Source organism: Coloeus monedula (genome assembly GCF_965178545.1).
Source record: "Coloeus monedula genome assembly, chromosome: 5".
NCBI classification, from domain to species: Eukaryota; Metazoa; Chordata; class Aves; order Passeriformes; family Corvidae; genus Coloeus; species Coloeus monedula.
Window position 1 is genome coordinate 50,710,722 of NC_138785.1, and position 27,856 is coordinate 50,738,577.

At 37.8% G+C, this 27,856-nt stretch overlaps 1 protein-coding gene across 1 annotated transcript in view; it reads right to left on the reverse strand.

Moving 5' to 3' along the window:
* Window positions 1–415: 415 nt before the first annotated feature.
* GRXCR1 (glutaredoxin and cysteine rich domain containing 1) overlaps window positions 416–27,856 on the reverse strand; it is a gene marked incomplete at both ends in the record, with an annotated part of 37,226 nt that continues 9,785 nt past the window's right edge. Inside the window, 3 exons of the mRNA XM_082282522.1 lie at window positions 416–595; window positions 2,507–2,572; window positions 9,943–10,182. Of these exons, the coding sequence (XP_082138648.1) occupies window positions 416–595; window positions 2,507–2,572; window positions 9,943–10,182 (486 nt within the window). The remainder of the gene's footprint in view (window positions 596–2,506; window positions 2,573–9,942; window positions 10,183–27,856) is intronic.

The following is a 27,856-nucleotide window of genomic DNA, read 5'->3' on the forward strand; positions in this document are numbered from 1 at the left end:
GCTGTGTGGAAGAGTCTTGGGCTACTCCATATCACAAAATCTTTATTCTCACTGATTTTGAAAGCAGCACTACTCAATAACCTGAAGTTTAAGCTTCATTTTGCTGTAATTTTGAGTGCTTTGTTCAAAGACACATACAATTGCTGATGATCCCATACAGAAAAAGGAAGCACTCACATAATGTGATAAGTTTTCCAGACTACAAATCTCTCTATAAGGAAACTAGAAAGATGTATTTTAGAGTTCATTATATCGTCGACAATCAAAGATTAAAAAGCTCAAATGCTCAAACCAGAAGTATACAACAAATGGATTTTTATTGACTGTTTTGGATAAACTGATTAATTTAAAAAAAGTCATATTACAAACTGGTGCAGTACCATAAAACTAGTTTGAACAAGTGGAGATGCCCTTTTTAGCCTGCACAGCTCCTGCAGCGCTGTAGCCCATTCTCATTGCAAGCAGTACACTTGAGGGCTTTGAACGAGTCCGTAAAGCAGTTGCGGAACACAGACATCTTGCTCCCATGGCACGCTGAGCACGGCAGGAAACCAAAGCCCCCGCAGGAGGGGCACTCTTGAGGAAGCTGGACTCTCTGCTCAAAGAATGTAAGAAAGACAAAAATGTTACCTCATCAACCACCATAAGGTCTAGGACAATGAGGGCTCCAGGACAGCTAAAAATACACATTCTGGTTCCCATTTCGGGCAAGATCCACCACCCCATCCCATGGAAAACCCCTGCAGAAGACCAGTAAGTCTGTATTTCCTTTGGTCAGATCCACATGCAATGTCAGAGAGGCTCACTGCAGGTTCATTGGTCATTTTACACCTCAGTAGCCTGCATTTATACTTGCCAAAATAGCAAGCTAAAGGATAGCTTGTATGCATTACTTGGATGTTGTTTAGGTTAGATTAAATCTAGGAGATATTGCAATGATTGAATCCAAACTCCAGGCACTTTATGATGATGTTGTGTTTTCTATGCCGTATGTTAAGATATTATGACTTTCAGTATTTGCATGCTCATGCTGAACATATTATACCTATTACAGATAAAGCTGATGATATCAAAAAGCAATTCATAGCTTCTGACAAACAGTACTCAAGGAAATAAATGGTGTATTAAAATTTATGGGTGTAGAATGCTGAAGCTTTAAGTGTAAAGAAGAAAGATCATCAGTGTTCAACATTTATATCCGGAGAAAATTGCTTCAAGCAAGGCTTGAGGCCTCTCAGTTGTCCCGATTCCCAAGTAAAACCATAAATTTACTCTATTTTTTATTGGATTAAAGACAGTGGAGAACAGAATACATTTCAAAGACACTTTTAAGTTTCACTTGCTGAAAATGTGGCTAATTTATTTAATGATTGCCTTGAAGTTCAAACCAGAGAAAGGAAAGGTGTGCCATTTCGGGAATTTACCACATGTTTTAGCATTGCACTGTTGAGTAAAGACTTTACAGGTTTATTCACAAAAAAGAACAAAAATCCATACAATTCCTGCTAGTGTTTGTCTGAGGAATTATGTACCACTTAAAATTAGAGACTAATTATTACCAGAGTATACTAAAATACCCACAGAAAATGTAGTACCTGGAGCACCATCAAGAAAAATGAAAAATTTCTGCAAACCCATTAATAACAGTATTAATCTATTGAAAACTCAGATGAACATGCAAAACAGGCATTTTTTTCTTTTTGTTCTGTAGCTCATATACTTGCTGTTCTTCTTCACAAGGCAAACAGATCCTATTACTATTAGCTCACCCAGGGACAACCTTTACAAATATTTAATGTAAAATTAACATTCTTTTTATCTCAAGTGTGCTCCCATCCTTCATAATTTTTGATGATTGTTTACTTCATTGAACATTATTTGAAATAATCTAAAAATTTTAAGAGAATAATATTTATATTCTTTACATTCATTTTTGCTTGTTAAGCTTGTAAATATATAGATACCCCTGGATGTAGTTAAGGGAACTAACAAAAGTTGAGAAAACAAAGCAAAATTGCTTAGCTCAGTTTCTTGAACAATGGCCATTTCCTCCTTGAGCAGATGGCAGTTTATGCAACCACTTTCTGCATCTCCAGTAATGAAGAAACCTGACTGCCCCTTGCAATTGTAGCAAACCCATTTTTGAGAGAAAAAAAAACAAAAGAAAAATAGAAATTATAAAACAAACCTACCAAACACTCCAAAAAAACATCAAAAGGCAGTGAAGCATTGGTTGTATTCAGTGAGCAGTTATCAGTTTCCTGTTGTATGACATTTTTTGTCTTATATATGTACTTTTTCTCGGAAGATTACGACATAAATTAGTCTAGGTAATAACAATATAGGGCTCCCTCCCCAAAACAGAGTGCAAAAAAGAATAAAACAAAAAAAGCATTTGGGATCATCAGTTTATAGCAGAAGAAAAGAAAATGGTAAAGAAGAAAATATACTCGATTACAAGTAGTAAATGTATATTCCCTATATTTATTTGCAGAAATACAATTACCTCAATTTTGGTTAAGAGATCCTGCAGTTCCCCAGATTCATTCATTAGTAAAATTTTCTCAGCACCCTATCAGGGAAAAAGATGAAAAATGTCAGCCATTTTACCATGAGAAAACCAGAGATGATTAGAAGATTTGGTCTTGAAATTTTAAACAGGCTGAGGACAAATTTGACTCACATTAATTATATTGCAATTAGGTCAAACTTAGTAAAGCTAGAAGGAGTGGAGAATCTAATCACAGGTCTGATATTAATGCCTGAAGTTTGTCACCAGGTGACACATCACATTGCCTTTTCTCTAAAAGGTGATACACCTTGGAAATTCTGATTGTGTTCCCTTTATTTTACAGGGTATGTTTCCTGACACAATAAGAAATATTTCTAGTTATTATGTAAAAAAATTACAATTATATAAATGTTCAATACACAAGAGAATGTAGCAAAATGAGAAGAGGAGATTGTATTTCAAATATTCTGGCAGCTGAGCACTGAATTAAGACATAATGTGCCTAATGTATAACACAAGGAGAAAAAGAGTATTGAAAATATAATGACAACATTAAAGTCAGACACAACAATAAGTAATAATAACTTAGTCTGACTACATCAGGCCTCTTAGGGTTTCTGTGTCCTGAACCAAGGCTCTAATGAAGTGTTGGGGACTTTTTTCCTCCTGAAAGTAAATGCAAAGAGATTTGCAGGCAAAATTAAAGTGTCAGGGAGGATATGGAACTTTTTGTTTTCTCCTCTTCTAATTAGAGGGCCCTATTTGAATGTCTATACTTCACTTATGTAGCCAAATTCATTGAATACTAAATATTGTGAAACACTTGCAGATACTTCTAATCAGAAACCCACAAAAGGTGAGGAAACTGAGGCACAGATACACAGGCCTTACTTGCTGCCAGGGGCAATTGGCCACATCTTCGCCGTGTGGTGAGTTCATGCCGTTGTGCTGCCCCAGTTTGCTGGTCCCTGCATAACCAGATTTCTAAATTTTGTCTTTGAGTTTGCTTCCAGCATTACCTAGAAGATGTGGTGGGGCACTGGCACAGGGCTGAGGTGCAGTGGGATGCTGGCACAGGTCTCAGATATGCCATTAGTTTGAGCTGCCTGTAATCAGCCCCAGCTCCCCAACAGCACCTCTCCCAGTTTCTGGGAGGGGCAGGAAAAGCTGCTGGTGAGCACAGAGAACGTATGTGTGTCTCGAATATTCCTCTAAATGTCAAACCATTCACAGCACCTTGCTGGGAACTACAGAGGCTACAAGTGTGTAGCCCAAATGGCAACTAAAGGCAACCAAACCTTTCAAAGGTCTTTGTATGACACCCTACTAAGGTTATTTTCCCTGTCGAAAGTCTTTTTGCTCTGGCTTCATACAAAAGAGAAGCACATTTGACTCTTATTTTATGATTTTAATTTTAGTTAAAAAGGAAAATGAAAATATTTTAGTGGGTGTGGAAAGCCACTTTTTCAGTGGACACTACTCTTACAGTGTTATACTTTCAAAGAGTTATTTAAAAAAAGAAGTATCACACAAGGTAATTAGTTGTAGTTAATCACAGAATATGACAGGGGACTGATCAGCTAACCTTATTGTACTGATTCTTCTATTGAAATCCATTATAGATCATGGGCAAAGAGCGCACCAGCTCCCACACATGCATTAGGCTGTGTTCCCAGCAGAGCAGCTTTTAGCAGTCTGTTGGGCCCTTTCACGCTTGTCTCTCATCTTTCCCTGCTTTCACACAGAGCAGCCAATGGGAGTCATTGGTACAACAGTGAGGGCTGGCCAAGGCAGCCCATGGAGTATTGGCTTGGGGCCTAAATACACTGCAGCAGCTTAAGACAAAGCTTGTGCTGGTCATCCGAAGCAGAGACATTAAGGATTTGCAACTTTATTGATGATGGGACTGCAGCACTCCAAATTCCTTAAGCTAGACAAGCCTCAATTTGCCCCCTTTAGGAAAGGATCTCTTCTCTGTTGCCACAGGCAAAAACATTCCTGTGAGTTCTGCCCCATGTTACAGTGATGTTGTATGATAATGCTAACTGACTTTTACAGCACAGTAGTTAAAATTTGACAGGTTTCCCATTATAGATTTATATTTTTAATTATTTATATTTCTGATGACAGTCAGTCAGTCAGCTGTGTTCTTTTCAAGGTAGAAAGCTATGGTTTTTTAATTAAAACCCAAGCATCAGAATGGCTGTCAATGTTTTTAAGTGTTCCAGTCTGTCTTCTCTGATTAGTGGCTGCCCAAGTGAAATATAAATACAATCTGCAGAGGTCAACCTTCCCTTTGGATCTTTGAGTCCTAACACACAGAGTCTATAATTAATAGAATAATTAAAGCAGCTGTTAAGTAAGTCCAATAGCTGCTTTATGACCAGAAAGTGATGCCTTTCATTTCCTAGGTGGTGCTCAGTCCACAATTACTCACAAAGGTATGTAAAGCATTAAATAACCTGTCCCTCCAGAGAGCAACATAAAGAGCATGAGGGACAGTGGGCATAATCTTTGGAGAATCAGCAGGGAGAAGGGACTTTTCAGTTTTGTTACCCAGTTAGATTTCAAAGCAGAAGCCTGTGAATCCTTTATCTACTCACTTTGCTGAGTCTTTGCCATGTCAGAGGAGGCCAGGGGTTGCAGTCAGACATTTGCCCTTCTTTTGGCAAGGAAATGCCACACACTTGGCTAAATCATTAGACAATTTTTCCAGACAATCTTAATTAATAACATTATTTTCCCAATTATCCCTTGAGAACATTCAGAAATTAACATCATATTTCAGCTATTAAAATCCCATATATAATTCCCTTTAACTGTAGAACTAGGACAAGGTCCACTACTTTTTCTACTGCCCCCATTCTGTCCTGTCAATGAACCTGTCTGCTGCTACCTATCTTGGATATAAACCATTACTATTTCCATGATGTAATTCTTCATCAAGGAATAAACACAGATATACAGCTCTGCACTTGGCTTTACTAGAATACCTGCTGGTTTTGGGAAGCAGCCTCTCTTCCACATCATTCCTTATACCCTGAGAAAAATTAGCAAGGCACTGCAACATCCCTCTTGTGGACACGCTTGCACTGCAGATAAATTGCCTGCCCTGTTTCCTGTTTTGCTAAGCACATAAGAAAGGCCTCTTGTTAAGGCAGCAAAAATGCACTCACACCCTTCACCATCACTGGCCCTGCCATGCTCTTCACCGTGGCGTGGCAAGGAGTTGGGCTGTGTGCTCCCCTGTCTTTGGCCACAGCTCACACTCCCTTTCAGTGTGCAACACCACACCTCTCGCAGCCAGGGGCCCCTTGGCAGCAGATACACAGAGGGTACAAACAACTGCCTGGAAATCTGCCCACAGACTGAGAAAAGTGACACTGCGGTATAGTACCAGCACCAGAATTCTGGATTTGATATTCAAAGAACAGGAAAGGGTGATGTGTAAAAAGCAATTGAATCCTGCATTTCCTGACATGTTAAAACTGAAAAATGAAGGAAACAAGGGGGGAAATGCTAGGTGACTGAATGCAATAATTACATAATACTTTTACTGTCACAGAGCCATTCATATTCTCCCATCAAGTGAATACCAGAAGAAGGTATTTAACAAAACATGGAGGTTGTAGAGAGCTAAAATACACATGGCCACTGGAAATCAGCTAAAAGGAAACTGTTAATTCCTGTTTCACAAAAAAAATATTTTACACATGTATTTTCCAAAAAGTCAGCTACAAAAACAGCCTCATCATTCTTTGGAAATGATTGTAACCAATGTGTCAATACTATAAACCTCATGCTGTTTTGGATTCATTATAGCTGGGAAAACTAAACAGGAAATATTTTCCTCAGAAAAAACAGTCTTAAATTCACATATCTGAAACAAATTGAGTAGTTTTGTATGGCAAGTGAATGCTGGAATTCAATCACATATTTCAAGTAGAAAAAACAAATACATGTATTTTTAAAAAATTATTCTGTGAGTTAACATTTTTACAAAGAATGACTTCATTTGCCTGTTTTACTTGCATCCCTTTTTCAGGAGAGTGGGTCTTTGCAGAACATCAAACTTTAACAATTCTAAATGCCTTTATAAGAGTAAATGAATGTTCCATTATTTTTTCCTGTGTGGCTCTCTGTTTTCTGGAAGTAATTTTTTATTCTGCATTGGTATCCCAGCAGATGGCATAATTCCATTTCAGATGGAGACAACCTCAGGTGAAAAGAAGGGATTAGATCAGCCTGTAAAGAGCATGCAGCAGAAAGAAACAGCAATTTCCTGACAGACTGATATTTAGACAGCATGTGTCAAGAAATACAATGATTCAATCCTGAAAAAAATGAGAAGATTAAAAGCCCTCCTGTACTGCAGCATGCAGGACTTTGCTTGACAGGGGCTAAATACGATTTTTCTATTGCTTCTGCCCAAGTCATGGATTTGTTACATTGTCCCTGTGCAGGCAATGATAAATTCCACAGCAGTGTGAATATTTATCCCCACAGCCTGCAGTGCTCAAACAACTTCGTCCATGCTTCTGAACAGCTTGGGTACCATATACTCTATCAGGTGCACATATGCTGGGGTTTGGTGCTTTTGTTACTTTTATCTCATTAAGAATGATCTTTCACCTTTCAAAACTGTTCATATTTTAGTTCAGGGTTGGGGTTTTTTCTACTTATGACTCATTAAAAGCTCGATATAGATTCTTGTTTGCATTGCTACATGCAATTTCCTTCAGGGAGGGATTTTTCAGGAAATAAATATTCAAAATTCAAAAAAAAAGAGAGAGAAAAAAAGAGGAAAATATCGCATGATTTGTTTACTGTCACACTAGGCTTTGGGATTTTGTGTTTCATTTGCATATCAGAAGTTAATTATTATAAAAGACACTATAGAAATATCCACTGTTACCAACGAGACCAAATTCTGTAATTAGTTCTCAATTGCATTTTAATGAAACACAAGCCTAGCACAGGTTCCAGCCAATATTCTGCCTTTGGGATCATGATGCACTGTTTTCTGAAGGTGAATTGACAGAGACGGGGGGTGAATACTTCACTGCCAGACCTTCTCAACGTGCCTAGTGCCCCGCTCCTTATTTCCCTAAATGAATGAGTTTCAAATTCTTGTGAAGCCATAAGACAGAGAAAAAACTTCCATAAAATAATGGGGCTTGCCACATTTACCAAACAATGAGTACACACAGGTCCCTTGCCAGGGCAGGTGACAGGCTCATCCTGGGGCTCTCCTTTCCCACGTCCCTGCTAGCCACAGGTGCTCTGTTTGCAGTCACAGTGCGCTGCCCAATTTAGCCCCGCTCACACCAAACTTGGCTTTCTCATCATGGTCCGTCTCAGCTAAAGCACCCCAGAGTGGTGCTGCAGCAAGCAGCAGTGCCTCCCATGGTGACAGTGGAGAGCAGTGCAGGGCACGAACCTCATGTGGGAGCAGGGGTGAGGCACACGCTGCCATGAGCTCTCTGTGAGCAGAGGAGGCGTCTCATGCACTGTTCCCTGCCTGCAAATCTGCTTTTCCACAAATAATGTCACTTTTACATGGAATAGCTTTAATTCTCTCATGAAACTAAAATTTGTTCCAGTTAACTACAGTGTGCCTCATCAATTTAAGAAAAAAAAAAAAAGAGAAAGGAAAAGAAGCAAGAAAACACACTCCATATCTGGGGCTTTTCCTGGTTTTCAGCAGGCCACAGCTTTTAGTTTTCTTGTGCTAAACAACGTAAGTGCAGTTGCCTCGCTGCAGTAAATGTTTGTAGATCAGAACACCAAATTATTTCATTTTTCATTATCTATAGGAGGTATATTTGTCTCTTCCACAGAAAGCTATCTTCCTAATTCACTTTACTTCTTTTCTATACCCCTCCAAAATATCTCATACAGTACTTAGAGAGTTTTAATGAGAGAAAACAAGTTTCTCACAATCTTTAAAAACAATCAAACAGAAAAAATACCACCTGGCAGTGACTTGATGGGCCATCCATCATACCAAAACGACTGTATCCAGGCATTTCCCACAGGTAAGCAAATAACATATTTTATCAATTTCAGTATCTTATCTGAATTCTTTTGACAAATTGATCATATGTGGACTGAGATTTTCTTGGAGTCAATCATAACTCACCACTTACACTTTCAACATGATAATTAGATAAGAAAATCTTAGTCTGAACCCTGTTGAATTTTAAGCTGCTTTTGAATGCAGCACTCTACTCCTAGCTGGCTGGAGAACTCTCCAAATCAGAGTTTTTATAGAAGCATATTCTACCATGAAGTAAAAATCACTGCCTGTTAATACTCTGCACACAGGTGATTTTACAGCTGCTATAGTGGACTGGCAAGGCCTATGACAGCAAACGATCTTGTTTTAGTGCTCAGGGAAGTCTAAATCATGCAGAACACATGGAAAGCTAGGAAGGCATGGGGAAAAGGAGAAGTGTTCATACAGGCCCAATATTTATTATCCCTGATTGTTGGTTACACTGCATTTTGTTGCTTAAATGTTTTGTGAAAATGAAAGCCTTAAGTGATGCAAACACAATAACCTCACTGTGTTTAAATATAGTTTTCCTTCACAATCACAGTCTCGCAGTCGGTGCTAATTGCTAGCTTTTTACAACTCCAAACAAATACCTGCTCTGAGCTTCCAGCCTGTTTTCTTTATGCCACTTTCCAGAATCTTTTTCTTTTAATTTTTTTTTTCTGTCTATGAGGAATACATTTCAAAAGTACAGATTCAATGAAAAGGTGATTTCAAATATCAATAGGCTTCTAGACCTAGAATACTAGTGTAAAAATGGGGATTAGAGTTTTCCATTTGGAGTTTATGTCTTATAATAGGGCAGAATTGGGCTGGGGTTTTTTCTCTTCTATAGCTAGGCTTTTTTAAAAGTAAGTATTAGCCAATTTTGTATCTAAAATATGTTCAGCTGACTATAGGTCCTGATACAAACTACATCATCCAAAATTCAATGTGTATTTAAAGCCTGACACCCCAAGGTGTTAGTCTCATATTCAACACAGATATTACTAAATGACAGGTTTATGCTATATATATTCTTCCTGAGTCACTCATACATGCAGGTTCTCATGAGGAAAAAATCCATTCATCTCTATTTTCATGGTTTCAATTACAGAATAAGATATTTTTTAAGAAACAGATGATATCTTAGATGTATTACTGCCTCTTACACTCCTCCAGATAGTTTCTCTCTGGTTATCTTTTGCATCTTTAGATAAAATTTATCAGTGAGGATCTGTGCAGTGCATACTACAAAAGGATTTCTGTATTTGATTGTTGTCCTCTCCGCAGCACTGCAGACAATTTTCTAAAACTCCTGCTTCTCATTCATCAAGACTTTCATCCGCTCTTCCCAACTCTAAGATAAAACATAAGTTCATGCTTTACTTACCCCGAGATAATGGCCATCAATAAACACAACAGGGAGTGAGGGAACTACACAGACACTTCTGCATCTTTCATCTAGTTCTTTTCCATAATCACTGTTCAGAGCAATGTTTTTTTCTTCAAATTTAACTCTGTGATTTTGAAATATCTTTCTAACCAGTTCACATCTTTCAAAAGTGGTTCTCACCACACGAAGACTGGTAGTATAAATTACTATGCGGCCAAACTCTGGGACTGTTGAGACCTGAAAAAAAAAGTAGTTCTCATTACATTGAGAAGTGTCAGTAGCTTCCAAGCATTGAGTAATTTTATTTAATATATTATTTAAGAAAAACAAAACCAAACAGTATCTTAAAAACACAGTCCAACATTCATCTTTTTTTCAAATGTGAAGATGGAACAGGAGGAATGAAGTTCTTGAAAACACCAACTTAAGGCAATTTAAGTGGTTTAACTAAGGTGCAACTTGACTTTTTCTGGAAAGCCTTAGAGATGGTGAGTCAACTTCTATATTTTCAACAAACAGATATATTTTAGATCCTGGTGGAATTCCAAATGTGAATAATTTGACACTGTTCTGCTGATGTCTGATTCTGTCAATACAGTCACTTGTGTTTGCACACACAGAGTCTGGTAGTACCCACAATAAGACTAAACTTTCTGCCTTAGGTGTTGTTGACAATCTCCTTCAAGACAAGAGCCTGAGCTACGCCTTAGCACATCCATGAGCTAACATTAACTCAGAATACTTTGGGTCTCCATGCTGAACTAGATTATGACTGCAGAAGATACAGATGTATCCCTAATTTTTAAGGTAGTTCCACAACAAATTACTCTAACATCCAAACAGCAATAAAAAGGTATATTTTGTGTGTATTCAATGTCCAATCAAAAACCTACTGCAGCTAGATGGAAAAAGTTTCACTCTACAGATCAGATTTGACTTTTTACCCCACTTCTCCTCATGTAAAAGTTTATGCTGCTTCTTTCCTTTCTAGGATGAAAATAATTAGATAGTGTAAATACTACAAGGATTATTTTGCCCAAGAGAGTGATAAATTTTCAAGAAGCCTGAGAATCATTAGTCTAAACAAAGACATTATGTTCAAATATATAACTAAAATGCCAGTTTTTAAAAGGGTGGTAATGCAATTCCAAGCTTTCCAAATGTCCATTATATTAAGCAAATTTTATTGAATTATTTCATCAGTATTCCAGGTGTCAAAACACAAGTTAGAAAACAAAAAGCAAGGATACCTCTACTATACTGTAACACTGTACAGAAAATGAACTTTGACAGGTGAATAGATAATTTTCTACCCATGTCATGCAATAGCTATAAAAACATAGTTGTTAAATGGGGCAGATGCCATTGCAGATTTTGCAATATAACCAGTCATGATTTATCTTACTACCTAAATACAAAAAAAAAAAGACCCTTGCAAAAAGTATATTCTGCTTAGAGAGGTGTTTACAAAGTTCTTCATATGGTAAAGAGTTCCTAGGAAAAATATTTGCATTTCACAGATCACTTACAGAGCACTGGAAGTGCAATTGCCAACATATGTAACCATGGCTTTCATCTCCCATTCTGGAAAGGAACCATGTTGTGATAGGTCAATATTTTTTCTCTTTGAATGGATGTCAGAAATTCAATTTTAGGAACAAGTGTTATGAAAACGGGCTGCTTTTCTCCAGCCCGTTTTCTAGGTTGAAAATCTGTTATACTGCTACTGCAGCATTGACTCTTCTCCAGCACATTGTTCACACATTCCAAGTGAGAGAATTAGCTCATTCTCTATGTAAAAGACAAGTACTCTACATAAATACTGCAAAATATTTCAGTAACCACACATGGGTTGCTTGAAGGAAGAGGAGTTCGTTGTTTTCATAAGTAACCAAAAGAAGTTTCTAAAATATTACTTAAATAGAAAATTTCACACATTCATCATTTCTTCCTCTTTGGAGTGACAATATGTTTTGAAGAGCAAAACTATTCAACAGGATGAAAGCTCTTGTTCCTCCATAGCTCTAATCTCTAATGCTGTTTGTTCCCAGACACCAGAGGCTGGCAGCATGGGTACAGACAGTCATTATCTAGTGAAGCATCAGAACTGTGGTGTCCCTACAGCATACAAATAAGCAGCTGAAGAGATGGAAAAATGGAAAGTTGTAAAGTGATCTGGAAAGATATCAAGTGGAAGGTGTGTACAAAGAGTCACTTTTATGTTTATTCCTTTATTTTTTCCTAATGTTGCAGTAAAGAAATACCATTTTTTGCCCTGCAAAGAAGTATCAAGGACATGGATTAAATAATTCTTCAGGGAAGTTTTGATAAAAACCTTGTTTTCTGTGCTACAAATGTTCACAATTTGTCCTTGCAAGGACTTTTATCATGGCACGAAAATCCTTCTTGTCAGTCACCTGTCTGAAAACCACATTGGTAACTAAAAACTGGAGGTTTATAATAAGAATCTATGTTAATTCTTATTTTTCTAAACAATATAGAGGCTGCAAACTGTAATATTTAATTACCAGGATACACTCTTGAAGTAAACCAGTAAACACTGTGTTTTTCCTTTCTAGGTTGTAACTGTGGCAAAAGCATAATTAATAACAAGCAATGTAAACAAATGAAAAGAAAGACACTTTAGAAAATAAACTTTTACAATTTTGCTTTGTAAACTTGAAATTAGAATCACCCCATGTAACTCATAAATACACATAAAACTCCGGGTGAAATTAAAGAGAATTCTCTGGTTAATGGGCATGACAAAACTTTAATAAAGCTGTGGAAATTAGACAGATGAATGTACCAAAAGATTTGGAGCAACTTACATTAACCACTTATTTGCACTTCTTGTAGGTGGAATTCTCATTGAAGCAAGAAGCTTATGATGCCTAAGCTTTTTATGTATTTTTCATATCTTTGTAGCTTGATAGATTGCAAATGAATGGCTGCAGCTCCAGTATTTTCCTACCTTTTCCCCTTAGATTTTAGAACAGCAAGCTAACCTTGTAATACATTCCTCAAATACTGTTTAGTCTTATTGTCAGGAAGAGGACCTACAAGAAAAACGTTTTGTTTTCCAACCAGAATCTGAGAAATCATAGCAAGAAGGGGGACAAAGAAGCCCTTGGACCAGCTCCAAGGGGCTGACCCAGGGCTGGGTTACTGGGGCAACTGAATCTCCTATTGGATGTACCCATTTGATATCCTAATTAATTAACCTTATAAAAATTGTAGAAATCCGGTGCTGGGTGTGCCCATCACCACTGGGACACCTGGAAGCTTCCAAATAAAGGTCTGCTTTTTACTTTACTATTCTAACACTGTTGCAAGGGGTTTTTCTCTCGGTTATAGGCAACACTTACAGATTACCGTTTGGTTGAAGGCGGCAACTATTGTGTCAGATTCAGGAAACTCTGTGCACATGGGCCAAGATTGTGGTTCAGAGAAAGAGTCTGAATAGAAAGACTGCCAAGGAAGGGATTTAAGTTTTCAGGGGAAACTAAATTTGCTTTAGTAACAATCCTCTACATCATTTACAGCTCTTAGTTTAACTATCTTTAGTGTTACCATCTCCCCAATAGTCAAAGGGCACATTCTGCTTTACTGCCTCAGCCTGAAGAGCTTGCATTTTTCTTGGGAGCGTCAAGCAGCCAGAAACAGCATTAGCATGACCTGCATCATTTCACAGCAGAGCTGCCACTTCCAGTGACTAAGAAACAGCTGCCCCTTTTTTTCTGTCTAGAGAGAAAAAGTAATTGCTTCAATCCTGTCCATGATTGAACACGAAAAACCATGTTACTTCCTTTGTGCCTGACTCAGTCTTTTCCTAGACTTCTTCATCAGGTCAATCAGGGCTTTTGCAAATCACAGAGTCATAGAATCATAGAATGGTTTGGGATGTAAGAGACCTTAAGGACCATCTAGTTCCAACACCCTGGCATGAGCATGGACGCCTCCCACTAGACCAGGTTGTTCAAAGCCTTGTCCATCCTGGTCCTGGTGTACAACTGGGGGAAATCAATCCCTCTGCCATCCCACTGCTGTCCATCTGACGTGGTTGCAACTCAATGTAATCCTTAACTGGGCAAATCTTCTGCAAGCAACACGAGGGATTTTCACCCATGAGGTGAAATTTGTGAGCTCATTATCAAGAGGGACCACAAAAGATAGGAAGAAATTGCTGCTGGAAAAGAGAAGGCTTAATAGAGCAAGCAGATAAGCAACAAAATGTAGGGATGCTGGGGACTGAAAAAGGACTGAAAATACAGAACTAACTAAAACCAGATGATAAACTAAAACCTAAAATGTCAGAATACTGACAGAGGAAGAGTAGTAGAGACCAAATGTAGAAATAAAAGCATGAAAAAATAACAAAGAGACAGGCAGTAAAACAAAACAAAGTACATGATAAAACAGGGAGAAGGTCACCAAAATAAGACATCCTGAACCTTTTTTAAAAGAAATCCCAGTAGTCAGTGTAACTGTACAACAAATATATTACAGAATATGTGAATTTCCAAGTTACTTAAAAATTTTGGAATGTCTTTAAAAAAAAAGTTGTGTATTACCGGAGCTTCAGAAATATGAAATATTTGAGAATCACACTCTTAAAACATGTCTTTGAGCATTTACATTTTCTGTATAACAGTTGCCTCATCAATAATAACAGACGTCTCAGTAGCTCTGAAAAAACAGTACAACAGTCAGGTGTTTCCATGGTGCTTCTGAAAGCCAGATAAACACCATAAATCTCTCATGAATATCTCTGAGTTCAGACTTTCCCCACCATCTCTTATCCCTGACTTCTGGGTCCAGCTGCAACTGAAGCAGCAGCAGAAGTGTCCGTGTTTTTCTATTGGTTTCATAGTTACCTTGGCCCTGACCAGTCCCACCAGTCTGAGCAGATATTTCTCTCCTGTTTGTGAGGGGAATTTATAAAATTAACTATTGAAAAACAATGCTAAATTAATTCTTCATTGTATTTGCCATTAATCACTCTCTAAACACACTCTATAGATTTTCTTTAATATGTTTTATGACATTTTTCTCTGCCTTGCTGGCTTTGAGTGGCTTGTTATCTTTTCACCAAAACCCTTAACATGGACATTTTTGCAGCACAGTTAATAGCTAACAGTGGTCCAAGCCAACGCTTCTCTGCTTGTACTGTAAGGACAACTGCTATACCTTGGGGCATAAAGGGATTTCTCCTAAAACAGTGGTGAAATTTGCTTTTTGAAAACCTTTGTATATGACCATGTCTGCAAACAAGTAAACAGACAAGTCCATCAGTGAGAGGAATACTATACTCATGATGCTAACCTCATTTTTATTTGGTTGCAAATGAAAACCATGAGAGCAACACTACCAAAGTAGTCATGGGATGTGTTTTAATCCTCTCTCTAAGTAGAAAGTATAAGCATGTGTTTTAACCCCATTAGTTGAAAAGAATAGCTATTTACATGCATATTCATATATCATTAATTTTGATGGAAGCATCATCCACAAATTTACACTCGATTCTTTTGAAGAAGAAAGTTATAAGTGAAAAAAAAAATAAGCTGGTATAGTAGTTTGGTAAAAGCTGAAAAGCTTTATCACATAAGAGATTTCTAAAGGTTTTTACTATGTTCAGGTATAACATTCAGCATGTTATTCATGCAGTACTGAATTGCTTGTGTGACCTAAATCAAGGGCTGATATACCCTTCTCTGTCTCAGAATATCATCTTTCAGCATCTCAGAGCATTCTGCTGAATTATGCACCCCATGGCTCTGTAATTAGATACTATCAGACTGGCAGAAGTATCTGCTTCACTAAGTAGGCTGAGGCAGGAATCTAGAGCACATTACAAACCCTGTGCCAGAGATGCTTCAGTGAGTAAATGCAACTCTCATGATCTAACAAAAATGTTGAGAAAATGAAAATGAGTTATGCATATATATATTTTGTATGTATGCTTGCATATCTAAAATTGAATTAAAGTGCTCACTTCATAATTGTCGTTACATCATTTATAGCTTGAATTTGTATCAATAACTGAGTGGCAAGAAGAATTGTGATCCAACTTTCTGATCACAATCTGGTTTGGACTTTCTGTTTTTATTTTACACTCAGAAAATGAAGTTAAGAAAATAGCGATGACTTTCTTGTTGAAGAAGTTCTGCAGAAAAAAAAAAATTAAGCATTTCATTTCTGCAAGATTTAAAAGCTTTTACTAGCTTTTGCATTTTAAAAGACTTCCAAAATACATACAAATAATAGTGAATACTTTCTGAAATATAATTTGAAACTCAAAAGCTATGACCAAAATGTTTCATTGTTTTTCTATGTGCTACTTCATGAGAACATACATGTTTTCAAAAATGTATAGCATTTAATGAAAAACATACTTTTCATCAAGTCACTGTTTATGAGAAAATATGCAACATTCTTTGGATGAGATGGCTGAAGATTGAAGACCTGTGTTCTAGCAAAAACCACAATATTTGCTATCATAACCACACAGAACAATGCTAATGGTGTTGTGGACCAGTCCATTCTGTCTATTGGTTGTCTGGTTCAAATTAAAGTTTTAATGCTATCTTCCCAGAAGAATTGATTTGCTGGTCATAAGATCTCTTCCAACACACAGACTTAATCTACCAAAGTAAAATGTTTTTTCTTTGGCAAGTAAGATCTGTTTACACCTACTGAAGCTGTTGCAAGCAGTCCCCAGTCGTGGCATGTACTCTTGGTATGAAATCACATCCCTTACATGTCACTGTTTGCAGTCCAGCCCTTTATGGGGTCTCACACAGAAAAGCACAGTGCCCACATAATTTTGAATTTACACTCTCTCTTAAGTGCTTTACTACATTAAGACTGCAGTACTCTTTGCATTGCCTTCAAGGACCCAGCACTACATCAATATTCAGTAAAATTCAGAACTTTATTAAATTCAGGAAACTGTGCATGTTAGAAAAGCTCAATAGAATGAAGACTGATTTCTGCAACACAGCACTCATACACTCAAGTCAAAGCATGTACTGGCCTTGTCTTGAAATAACACTATACTTTTTCTTATGCAGTTTTGGCAATTAAAGGGAGTATAAAATGTAGGACTTGTAATATGTGACCCCTTAGGGCGCTGAAATGATATGACCAGTTACCATCCTCATAACTATCAGCAAGGTGGGAAGGTCCACCAATACCAATTTACATGCGAGGCTATCAAGAGCTGCACTCCTAAACAAGGTAGCTAGAGAGTCTGGGACACTCCCAAAGAGGCACTAGCTTTGCTTTCTCCAAAAAAGTGGTCAGGTCACTGTTTTCCTCAGGCTTTAAAACAGCACAAATACTTGTGTGGCTTTTTTCGGGCTGTGCGCTGTAACTCACCTCACCCACAAACAGCAGCTCTAAGAATACATCAGTTTCCAAAAGCTGTGTAGGAGCCCAGGCTCCTCTACCTGTCATAACACAGGACATGAGACATGCCTTTTGTCCCTGTTTGCATTTCATAGGGCTGGATAACTCTGAGGAGCTGGGCACAGTTACAGAGAAGGCCTATGATCCAGCAACAGCCTAAATTCTTTGGTCTTCTAGCTCCTGGGCAATTCTTGTCTCTCTTATCTACACACACAACATATACTGCTGTTTGTAAAATAGTGTACTTTTACCTCCTGAAGGTTGACATCCTCAAAATTGTTCAACTGTAGAGTAAAATAGATACAGAATGCAATTATACCTCAGATATTGGTATAGCATATTTATATCTGTAATTCATTTGTACTTTTCAGACTGTGTGTCAATGTTGGGGATGTCAGAGGAAATAACAAAAGTAGTAACAATATTACTTGTGATATTTATACTGTTCCTTTTATCCTAAAACCACTTGGCAGTATACTAAAAAATGAAAAACCAAAAGGAAGTCTTTCCATCCTCTGACACCATGTATATGTGTGTTGTCACCATTTCTGTTCCTCAAATAATACCATATAACATCACATCTCTTTTTCTGCCACTTCAGACTTCTCCACATATCTTCTGCACAGAGAAGTTCATATATCAGGGATATCAAAGGGCTTTGATTTCGAAGCAGAAGAATACTTATAATACGACAGCAAAGGAGTGCAAGGCATGACCTGGCCTCTCCCTGCTCTTTGTAATGCTTCAGCTATGGTCAGGTTCAGAAGGCACAAAGGCTGCAGCTGAGCTCACCTCCCAGCGTCCTTGCTGCTGCTCATCCAGCACACACTCATACAACCAGGTTACAGCCTGCTCACAGGTGACCTGAGCTCCGATAAGAGAACAGGTTATCTGCCCAGGGCTCATGGTCTCTGTGAGACACTGTATCCTCTAGAGTCAAACTGTGTGATACAGGTGTAGCACTGACTCTGGGGTAAAAGCAGCTCCTGTTCAACAGGGCACAGCAATGCTGTGAAGTCAGCTGGGGCAAAATTTATTTAAAATAAATGAGAAATATGTTCAAATTAGTTGAAAGAAGATCTCTATCTGTCCACGTCTAATTGGATTTTATTTATCAAGTGCTGAAAGTTCTATCAGTATTTTCTTATTAGTGTATTTATGCCGTTCAGTGTATGATGGGATAAAATGAAACATTTGAAAATCAGAAGCAAAAGATGATCCTGTGATTAAACCTAACCTAGTCTGCACTTCTCCTGGGATGAAACACTGTAATGTAATTCTTGTTTCTCTTTTGCTTGCTCAATCCTTATTTCCCTCTCTCCTCATATTTATCAATTTTACATCTCCAAGAAATTCTTCTCAAATAGAAAAATGAGAGAGTCTCTGAGAAGAGTCCTGGAAATGTTACTCTGGTTTGTAAGAAAGGACAAGCATTTCTTTGTTCTGCAAGGACACTCCTCACAAAGATTGAAGGGGAAGAGGCAGGAGCTACTGACAATAGTTTTGTTCTCAGCAGTTTAGGTGAGGCACAAGAAGCCAAAATAAGGAGTGTCCAGCAACCTCCTTTCACATTGTGCAGTTCTTTGAGCTGTTCCTGCATTCAGCAGAAGCCAGACAAGATGTACCTAGTCTGTCCTGTGAGATTTATATGAAGCCGCTTCAGGTAGAGACTCCTGTGTGGGGAATAGGCTAAGAGAGGTAATAGCTGAGCTGTTACTATTATTTCAATACCCCTTAATTGTTGCAGAGATCTGTGTGATTCAATTTGCTAGTGTCCCCTTCCCCTCACGTTAGCCTTATAAAGACACCAAGTAAAATACAATATTATGAAGCAAACATCAATACAATATTAGAGCCAGTCACATCATCCCACAGGTAATCTTTTTGCCTGTAAAAAGTTGCACTGACAATAACTTTGAAATTTCCATTATCAAAGAAAATCATAGGATCATAGAATGGTTTGGGTTGGAAGTAGAACTCGAAGACTACCTAGTTGCACCCCCCATGTTATGGGCAGGGACACATTCCACTTGACCAGGTTGCTCAAAACCCCATCCAGCCTGGTCTTGAACACTTCCAGGGCTTGGGCTTCCACAACTTTTCTGGGCAACCTGCTCCAGTGCCTCACCACCCACAAAGTAAAGAATTTCTTTCTAGTATCTAATCTCAACCTACTCTCATTCTGTTGGAAGTTATTCTCTCTAGTCCTATCACAACATTTTTATGACTTCTTTCACATCAGAAAAATCCAACACAAAATTCAGTGTAGTACAATTTTCTTAACTGCATTAGCCAGAGAAAATTATTTCAGAAAATTTTCATCAGCCATCACAATCACCATACAAAAATAATATGCAATAATTTTCTTAGGAAACACAGATTCAGTTCTTTTCCATTTACAGCAGGAATCTCCCAGTGCAACATTGAGGCAGCAGTGAGAAAATATCTAAGCCACGGTTCAGCAAGGCATATGATAACGTTCCCCTTCATTTTCAAAGTGTGCTGTGGGATCTCACACCAAAATAGACAATTGAAACCTCATATACAACCTTTCAGCCTCATTATGATCTCTCCTACAAAATGTGTCTCTGTAGCCACATACTTCCTGGATTCCTTCAAATTAGGAATTGGGTGTTGTCCCATTGCTTTGATTCCTTTGAGCATATCAATCATTGCAAACCATGGAAGGAACTACTCTAGGATTATTATTTTATATCTATTCATCTGACTAACAATACAGATACATTTCAAGGTCTTTAACCAGTTCTAGCTGATAACCAAGATTCAGCCTTGTAAAAGTAAATGTGACGGAGAGAATGCTCTGTCATTCACAAGGCATTCACTAAATAAAGTGAATGAAACAGCAGTATTTCCTAGAATACACTAGGCAAAGGGAATTTATTTGTCATTGAGAAGGTTGACTGGAGGTATATTCATAAATTTATTTTCCATCTCTTGGAGCACAATTCTTTGAGCATACATTAGTGACTATTCACCTGGATAAAGTTCCATGGGAGCTAGTGTATGCATTTTACCAAATACAGTGTTTTCTTGTCAGGTGAGCAAAATGGTCTCAGACCACATGGGAAGTACACTTGCTTTTTCTGACATTGATCTTCATCTTCACTGAGAGCTTGAATGCTTCTCAGCCTTCAGTGGCAGGGCCATGGCACATTCTGGCCTTGTCTTTTCGTCTGTTAGTTCAGTAACCGTATTTTGTCATCTCTGAAACAAACTGATTGCGAAAGGAGAGAGTAAAAAAAGTTAATGATTGCTCTGATGCTGTTAATCAAACAGCCTGTTCATATATTACCCTCTTCTTCCCTCATCAATTCATTTAAGAGCAACAAGATTTCCTGTACAAGAGGAAAGGTGCTGGCATCACTTTACTTGTAAACACAGTATTTGCAAAATGGCTCCTTTGGGACAGGAAACAACACTAGACCATAAAACTTTTCTTTCCAGCAAAACAGCTAAGTTTTTCAGTGGGGAAATGCTGCTGTTTCTAATAAGTAGCTTTTTGCTTTTCATAGCTGTTTTATAGTATATTTAATATGAACATTCTTAATACCTACCTTAACCTATGCAGAATACATCATTGCCCAGAGAAGTTGTGAATTCCCCATCCATGGAAGTGTTCAAGGCCTGGCTAGATGGGACTCTGGGCAACCTCATCTAGCAAGTGGCATCCCTCCCCATGGCAGGGGGTTGGAACTGAATCATCTTTAAGGTCACTTCCAAACCAAACCATCCTATGGTTCTGTGGCTCCACACGGTGCAAACTCCAATCGGCGCCTATCCTAAAAATGAATTTCCTTTGGCATTGGGTTATGCCATATTTCCCCTCTGTGCCTACTCTGTATTGCAAGGCTCATTGTAGTGTGCTGTAATCTGGCATCCAACCAGGGAAATATTTGTTTTCCACAGGTGCAGTGCTAGTAGGAGATTTATAAGCTAATGTTCCTGATGTTTGATTATCTGCTATGTTTGATGAATGGCTTTCAGCTGAACAATCTGAGTGGCAATATAAACATTTTTTCTTTGTTTGATGTAATCATTGGATCAGGAAATTGAAACCCATACTTCTGCACAATTGTGTTACAGTGTTATAGGTTATATCAGCTCTCTGATTTGCTTCTTGGGTCTTCAACTGCATTAAATAAATACTGATTAGAAGTGTTTATTAAATTTTATTACTGCTTCTTAAGAAATAGACTGTGCCAGTCAGGTACAGATGAAGAGCTGAATTCGGGAAAATTAAATGGTAAAAACTGCACAAATTTTGCAAAACTTCAAATTCCCTTGTGGTCAGAACAGTAGTTCTGGTGGAAATGACAATACAGTTTTTTCTTTTAGCTAAAAAAGTTACAAAGAAAATTCACCATAATATGGGGTTAAAATATAGGTATTTTTAAGCTGTAATCAAAAGAACAGACAAAAGGATTATCTTACTGTTGGTCACCAACAAGTGTGGTTGAAGTACAGTGTTAAAAAACCTCCTACATACTCCCGTTAATCTGTCTTTGCCAAAATTTCTGAATTCAAGCTGTAATTGAAAACATGTTTCCCTCATCCCTTTTTCTTTCTTTATTTCAAAGATCTGACCAGATTGCAGAGTAAGCTTCCCTTTCCCTCCAGAAAGCCTGGTTGTTCTTTATCTCTCTTCCACATCAAATTCATTAATTTTAAAATAAGTTTTAAAATGAACACACAATTTTGCCAGGCCTCCAGGAGCGATTTCATTTCCTCTAATGCTGCCAGCATGTGGAAGCCTTTCTTCTGCTGCTACAGTAAATGTCTGATCTATGTGAAACTAAGGGGACCCAGCTTTTCAATTATCCCAGTGAGGGTTTATGACTTCGTTACATCAGTGAGAAAGGACAAGGAGAGAGCTGAATTTCTTTGGCTATTTTCAGCTGTTTATCTGGAGAAAGTTTACTGAAGACTTTGCTCACAGAACAGCAGCATAACACTTTACGCAGTGTGCCTTGGACATGAGTAAGATACAGGCACTTTAAAGTGGCTGGGAAATGCAGAAGTAAAACTAAATGTGAAAGTAAAAATTGTTCACAGTTTATCATTCCTACACATTTTCTGTGTCTACTAACAGATAACACATAGTTAGAGAACAGGCAAATTTGAAGGTCACTGTTATTTCAATGTACCTTGCAAACAGAAACGAATTAATGTAAAAGAGGGAAAATAAGACTACAGCATGTCACCTAAGGAAATGCTGCTATCGGTAAATTAAAAATGTATGGCTTGAGCTGCATAGCATATGCCTACCTGAAGCTGTGCCTGTAAATAGTGTGGAAGACCAGAGAACTGAAACAATGGATCACAGATGGGTCATGAGAATAATGTTAGTATTAATTACACAATTCTAAACAAATTTCAATCCCCAGAAATCTGAGAATAAGTCTCCGTTCTTAGAAGAAGATTTGTTCTAGATTACATCATTTAATTTCCTGCTGCTTAACAGTTACGAGTTACCACTTGGTGATAACAGTTACATGTGGGAGTATGAAAAATAATTATTATTCAACAGTTGATCAGTGTTTATTTCATTTTTATCTTTTATCACTAGCAACAGGAATACATAGACTGAGTAAAATGAAAATTGAACTTCAATAAATTGAAAATTTTCTCAAGTTTAAAAAATATTGTTTAATTTTTCCTTTTTTTTTTCTTCTGGGCCTTTCTGTTTTCTGGGCTCTACTCAAAACAAGAAGGGCTGGAAATAAAAGGAGGGGGCATGTAGGTCCATTTGAAAGTGTTCTGTTTAGCACTTAGTGTTTGGTCACTTGACCAAAAAGGACCTTTAAACACTTCTAGAATTGTTTATATTTGGATGCATGTATGAAATACTTGATAAATGACTAGTTATTTTTCTGACATAATTATTTTTGATACCACCAATTCACATTTTAAGCTACTTTGTGGATTTCTTTCTAATAATATTAATAGAATTTTTAAAATATGTTTCATTCTCTTGGAAGGGAACGTTTAATCCTACTACATACTCAGACTTTGGTGGTAATTCTACTGGGTTTTTATGTACCATTTCCCACGATGACACCCTGACTTGTTAAAAAACAAACGCAATACATTTGCTTGAAACAGCAGTTGTGGAGTTCAAATCCTATTTTCTCTTCTCATGACCAGCTTTTCATTTTGCTTCTTATTACCACAGTGTTCTAGATGTTTGAACCTATGTTGTCTATCTGGGGACAATCATTGGCCAGCTCATGTCCTCTCTGAGAATATTCTGCAAGTAAGGATGGCTTTAGTCAGGAGTGAACTAGAACAGGACTTGCTGAGAATAGACAGATAAAGATGAAAGTGTTTGCTATCTCAGACTATGTGAAGAAGTGAGCTAACAGCATGGCTCTGAGTGAGTCCTTGTTTGTGAACCCTGACCCCATCTGTCTGTAATCACTTCTGCTTCATTCAGTAGAACATTTCATGCTTCAGAGCAACAGGCTTGTGTGATCAGCAGCAAATGGCTGCCATGAAAATTACAGTGTCTACTCTGGTCCATTTCTTTTAAACTTGGCAGCAGCTTTGGAATACCCTGTATAGTGTTCTCTGGTAGGCAGATGAAGTTTTAAAAAAAGCAGATTTCTATCCCTTCCCTCTTTCTCATGCTCCTCCCTTTCACCAGTTCCCTACTCATTCTTTCTAAAATATTCCCTTGGTGTCTTTAGACTGCTGGAGAGACTGATAAATGCTAATAATAACATAATAATAATACATACATACAGGGATCTCTGACTCATTTTACATTTAAACATTGCCAGGTGCACTTAACTCATGCAGTGACCCCCTTTATAGTTCCCAAATGTCAGTTAGTTTGGTTAATTAACAGGCATTAGAGGTCTATGAAAACTGTATTCTAGTCTGTTGAGCTTCTTACAAATGCCATTCATCATATTTCTGACTGGAGAATGAAACTGGTGAGATCCTGCTTACGATATTTCATGGCTCTTCCTTCTTTGTCAGCTATGCTTTGTGTGGTAAGTGGACCTGTTTTCCCAACACTTACTTTCAATATACCAGATAGGAAACAGCACAATAGTCCATTACTTATTATATTTGCACCAGTGTTGCAACTGGTGATTCTCCTAGTGCTAGAGAGAATCAGCAAGTAAAACTGGTATTCAGGAAAGCCCTAATCAGTTAGCTCAATCAAAAATATATTGCATTTTCATTGAAAAGTGTTTCAGACTGTCATGGATTAATTACAGCCTAGAGTCAGTCTGTCATATATAACAGAACTCCTCACTCAAAAAACAACTAAAGAAGGTAATAACGTTAATGAAATAAGTGTCATTCTCAACTGCAATCATCAACAGAGAAAATTGAAAAATTACTATCAATTCTTCACAATTAACCTTCTTAAGCAATAAAATGAGAGGACAGGGTTAAAAAAATTCTGGTTTTGATTTGGGATACATGGAGTTTTTATGTTCAGCAGATAATAAGCTTTCTGTCAAAAGTTATTTTATCTTTTACTGCATTTCTACAAATGGAAGCTGAAATGAGATTCACTAAAATCTTGAAACTCTCAAGGAATGTTGAGCAAATCAGAGAAACCACCACCCTCCCTTAATTTTCAATGCCAAACATCTGACAAACGATGTACTTTTTCTTTCCTAACACCTTATACAACTTGAAGTCTAGCTGAAAATGTTACTCGTGGGTGGAGATAAAAACAGGCTATTCTGTAAAGGTTGGAGTTGTCATTTGCACTACACAGTTAAAGAAAAGGACAACCATTTGTCAGGTGGACACGAAGCATTATCTCACCTGGGGTCACAAAGCACTCAGCAACTGGTAATGAATTCTGCACAGACCTTTGAACGAGGCAAAGATCAAAGTTACAGTGGGATTGGTGCACCAAAGTGCTGATTCAGTCCTCACCTCTCAGAGAGCCCTATCACTCAATTTATGGAAGTGATGCAAAGGAGTATCTTGTAGTTATAGCACTACTTTGTTCTGCATTAGCACTGAGTGATGAAGGACCTTGTTTCCCTGCTATATTACTTAACCTAATTGGAACTATGCTCTCAGCTATCTCATTACTTAATAATACCTAGATATTTGGTACCTTCATCTTCAAACCTTGAGTAGTTAATTATTACTTATATACTCAATATCCATTTTTTAAATTAAAGATCCATCTACATTGCACACTTGAAGAGGTTAATTTCTTTTTTAAGCAATAGATTTTCAAAAAAGGCAGAGAGCTTGAGATTTTTATGCAGATACAACTCCTAGACAGCATACCTAAATGAGCTCTGACCTAGAATAGCCTATACTGTCACAGCTAGCCTTGAGGTATGAAAGGGGACAGGTGACTCATCCACCAGTTCCATGTGAGCAAAATACAAGTCAACTTCATGAAGCAGAATTATAAACTTCATTGCTGGAAAAGCACTAAGGCATAAGCTTCTGTTTTCTTTCGGTTTTTAACCATGTAGGTATAATGTCTGGAAACCAGAATATAGCAGGTTGTATGGTTTATAGCAGGTCCTAAACCTGTTGGTCAAAATAGCCACCGAGTTAGTTATTCTGTATATATCACATCTGCAGTTGAACTAATGTTTTAGCAAGGTCAGTGTAAGCAGCTTTACATTCTAGTCTGATTCAGGATTCCGCCCAGAGATGTGTATTTTTTTAAATAAAACAGAAACTCATGTTCATATAATCATACTTTTCATATAATAATTTTCTTACAATGGGGCTATATCATATCATCTATATCATGTCATAGAGTTAAATGTGTTCTGCTCAAGGAGTAAGACTACAAATGAAGAAGCTGAGATTATTAAATCATCTGTCTGCTTTTCTTTTGGAGCAACATTTCAATGGCTTCTTTGCATAGATATCATTTAATACCATGTAGCAAGAACAATCAATAACAACATTTATTCTAATTTCATATCATGTCTTCAAACAATGCTGAAACTCCATACTTGATTGCACTTCTGCCAGCTGAATAGCCTGCCAAAGTGAGAATTGAGACAGCATAAAGAGCAGGTCAGAAGGTTCACTAGACAGTTCTCCATTTTGGAAACCTCTTGCTGTTATCTCTTGTGTCTTCAAAAGAGAACTGCTGGAGCAGCTGATGATGAAACCACCTGGGTGAAGGAACTACATTATTCAAGTCTGTTCCCACTCACAAACAGCTAAAAAAGCTCCCCATAGTATTAGTTACCTACATTCAGCTGCAAATATTGGCCAGTAAAAGTGTCCTTCCACCCCACAATCTTCCACATGAGGATGCACAAGAACATCACCCACCAAGCAGACCAGTTTGCAAAAGGCTTGACCACCCAGCAAATACAACAATAGCTGTCATGGCAACATTTTGCAGACAGTTAGATGAACAGAATCTATTTCCTGAACAAGTCATTTAGAAACTGAGCCTTTTAAATCCTTATGACAAGTTTAAGTTTGAACTTGGAGGGTCTGAGTAGGTGCTTATATTTTTGAATCATTGTGGGATTTGAAAGAACAACCAGATTTACCCACTGCATGAGTGAATCCGATTGAAACTCTCATAGAATCATAGAAGGCATCAGCAGGACACCTTTCACTAGACCAGGTTACTCAGAGACTCATCCAACCTGGCCTTGAACACTTCCAGGGTTGAGGTATTCACAACTTCCCTGGGCAACCTGTTCCAGTGCCTCACCACCCTCACAGTAAGGAATTTTTTCCTAAGATCTAATCTAAACCTACTGTCTTTGAATTTGAACCCATTCCCCCTTGTCTGTCACTACATGCTCTTGTAAAGAGTCTTGCCCCATCTTTCCTCTAAGTTCCCTTTGGACTGGAAGTCCACAATTAGATCACACCAAAGACTTGTCTTTCCCAGGCTGAACAAACCAAATTCTCTCCGCCTTTCTTCATAAGAGGGGCCTGATCAGCTTGGTGGCCTTTCTCTGGACTTGCTCCAACAGGACAATAACCCTCCCGCATTGAAATCCAGAGGTGACACAGCACTTCAGGTGGGGTCTCACCAGAGACCTCATCAGCCAACACCTGGAAAGGGAAGTTCTCAAGGTATGGATTATGACCTGTGACAGGTGGAAAGAAGCAATAATGCTTAAAGCTCTCCTTTTTTCACTGTGTCTATCAGTCTGCCTCTTAGGATATCCTCCACTTGAACAACAATGAAATGTTTCATATTTGCCTGTAGGGCTAGGAGGGAGAGTCCGTTGCATTTAGGTATAGCAAACCAATTGCAAGATATGAGCAGCTGGGCAGGAAAATATCACATTTTCTTTAAAAAGCTGTAAGTTCTTTAGAGACTGAGTTCTTTCTGTCTTACAGAATTTGCAAGGAGAAACAGATTTTTCTTAAATAACAGTGTATGACTCCTGACAACTCCCAGTAGTTTTAAAGCTTGTTAGATAATTAGCAATCAGTAATATTCAAAACAAGGGTACTGAGAGTGAATTTCAAAGAAACTATTCTTTGCCTTTGTAGCAGC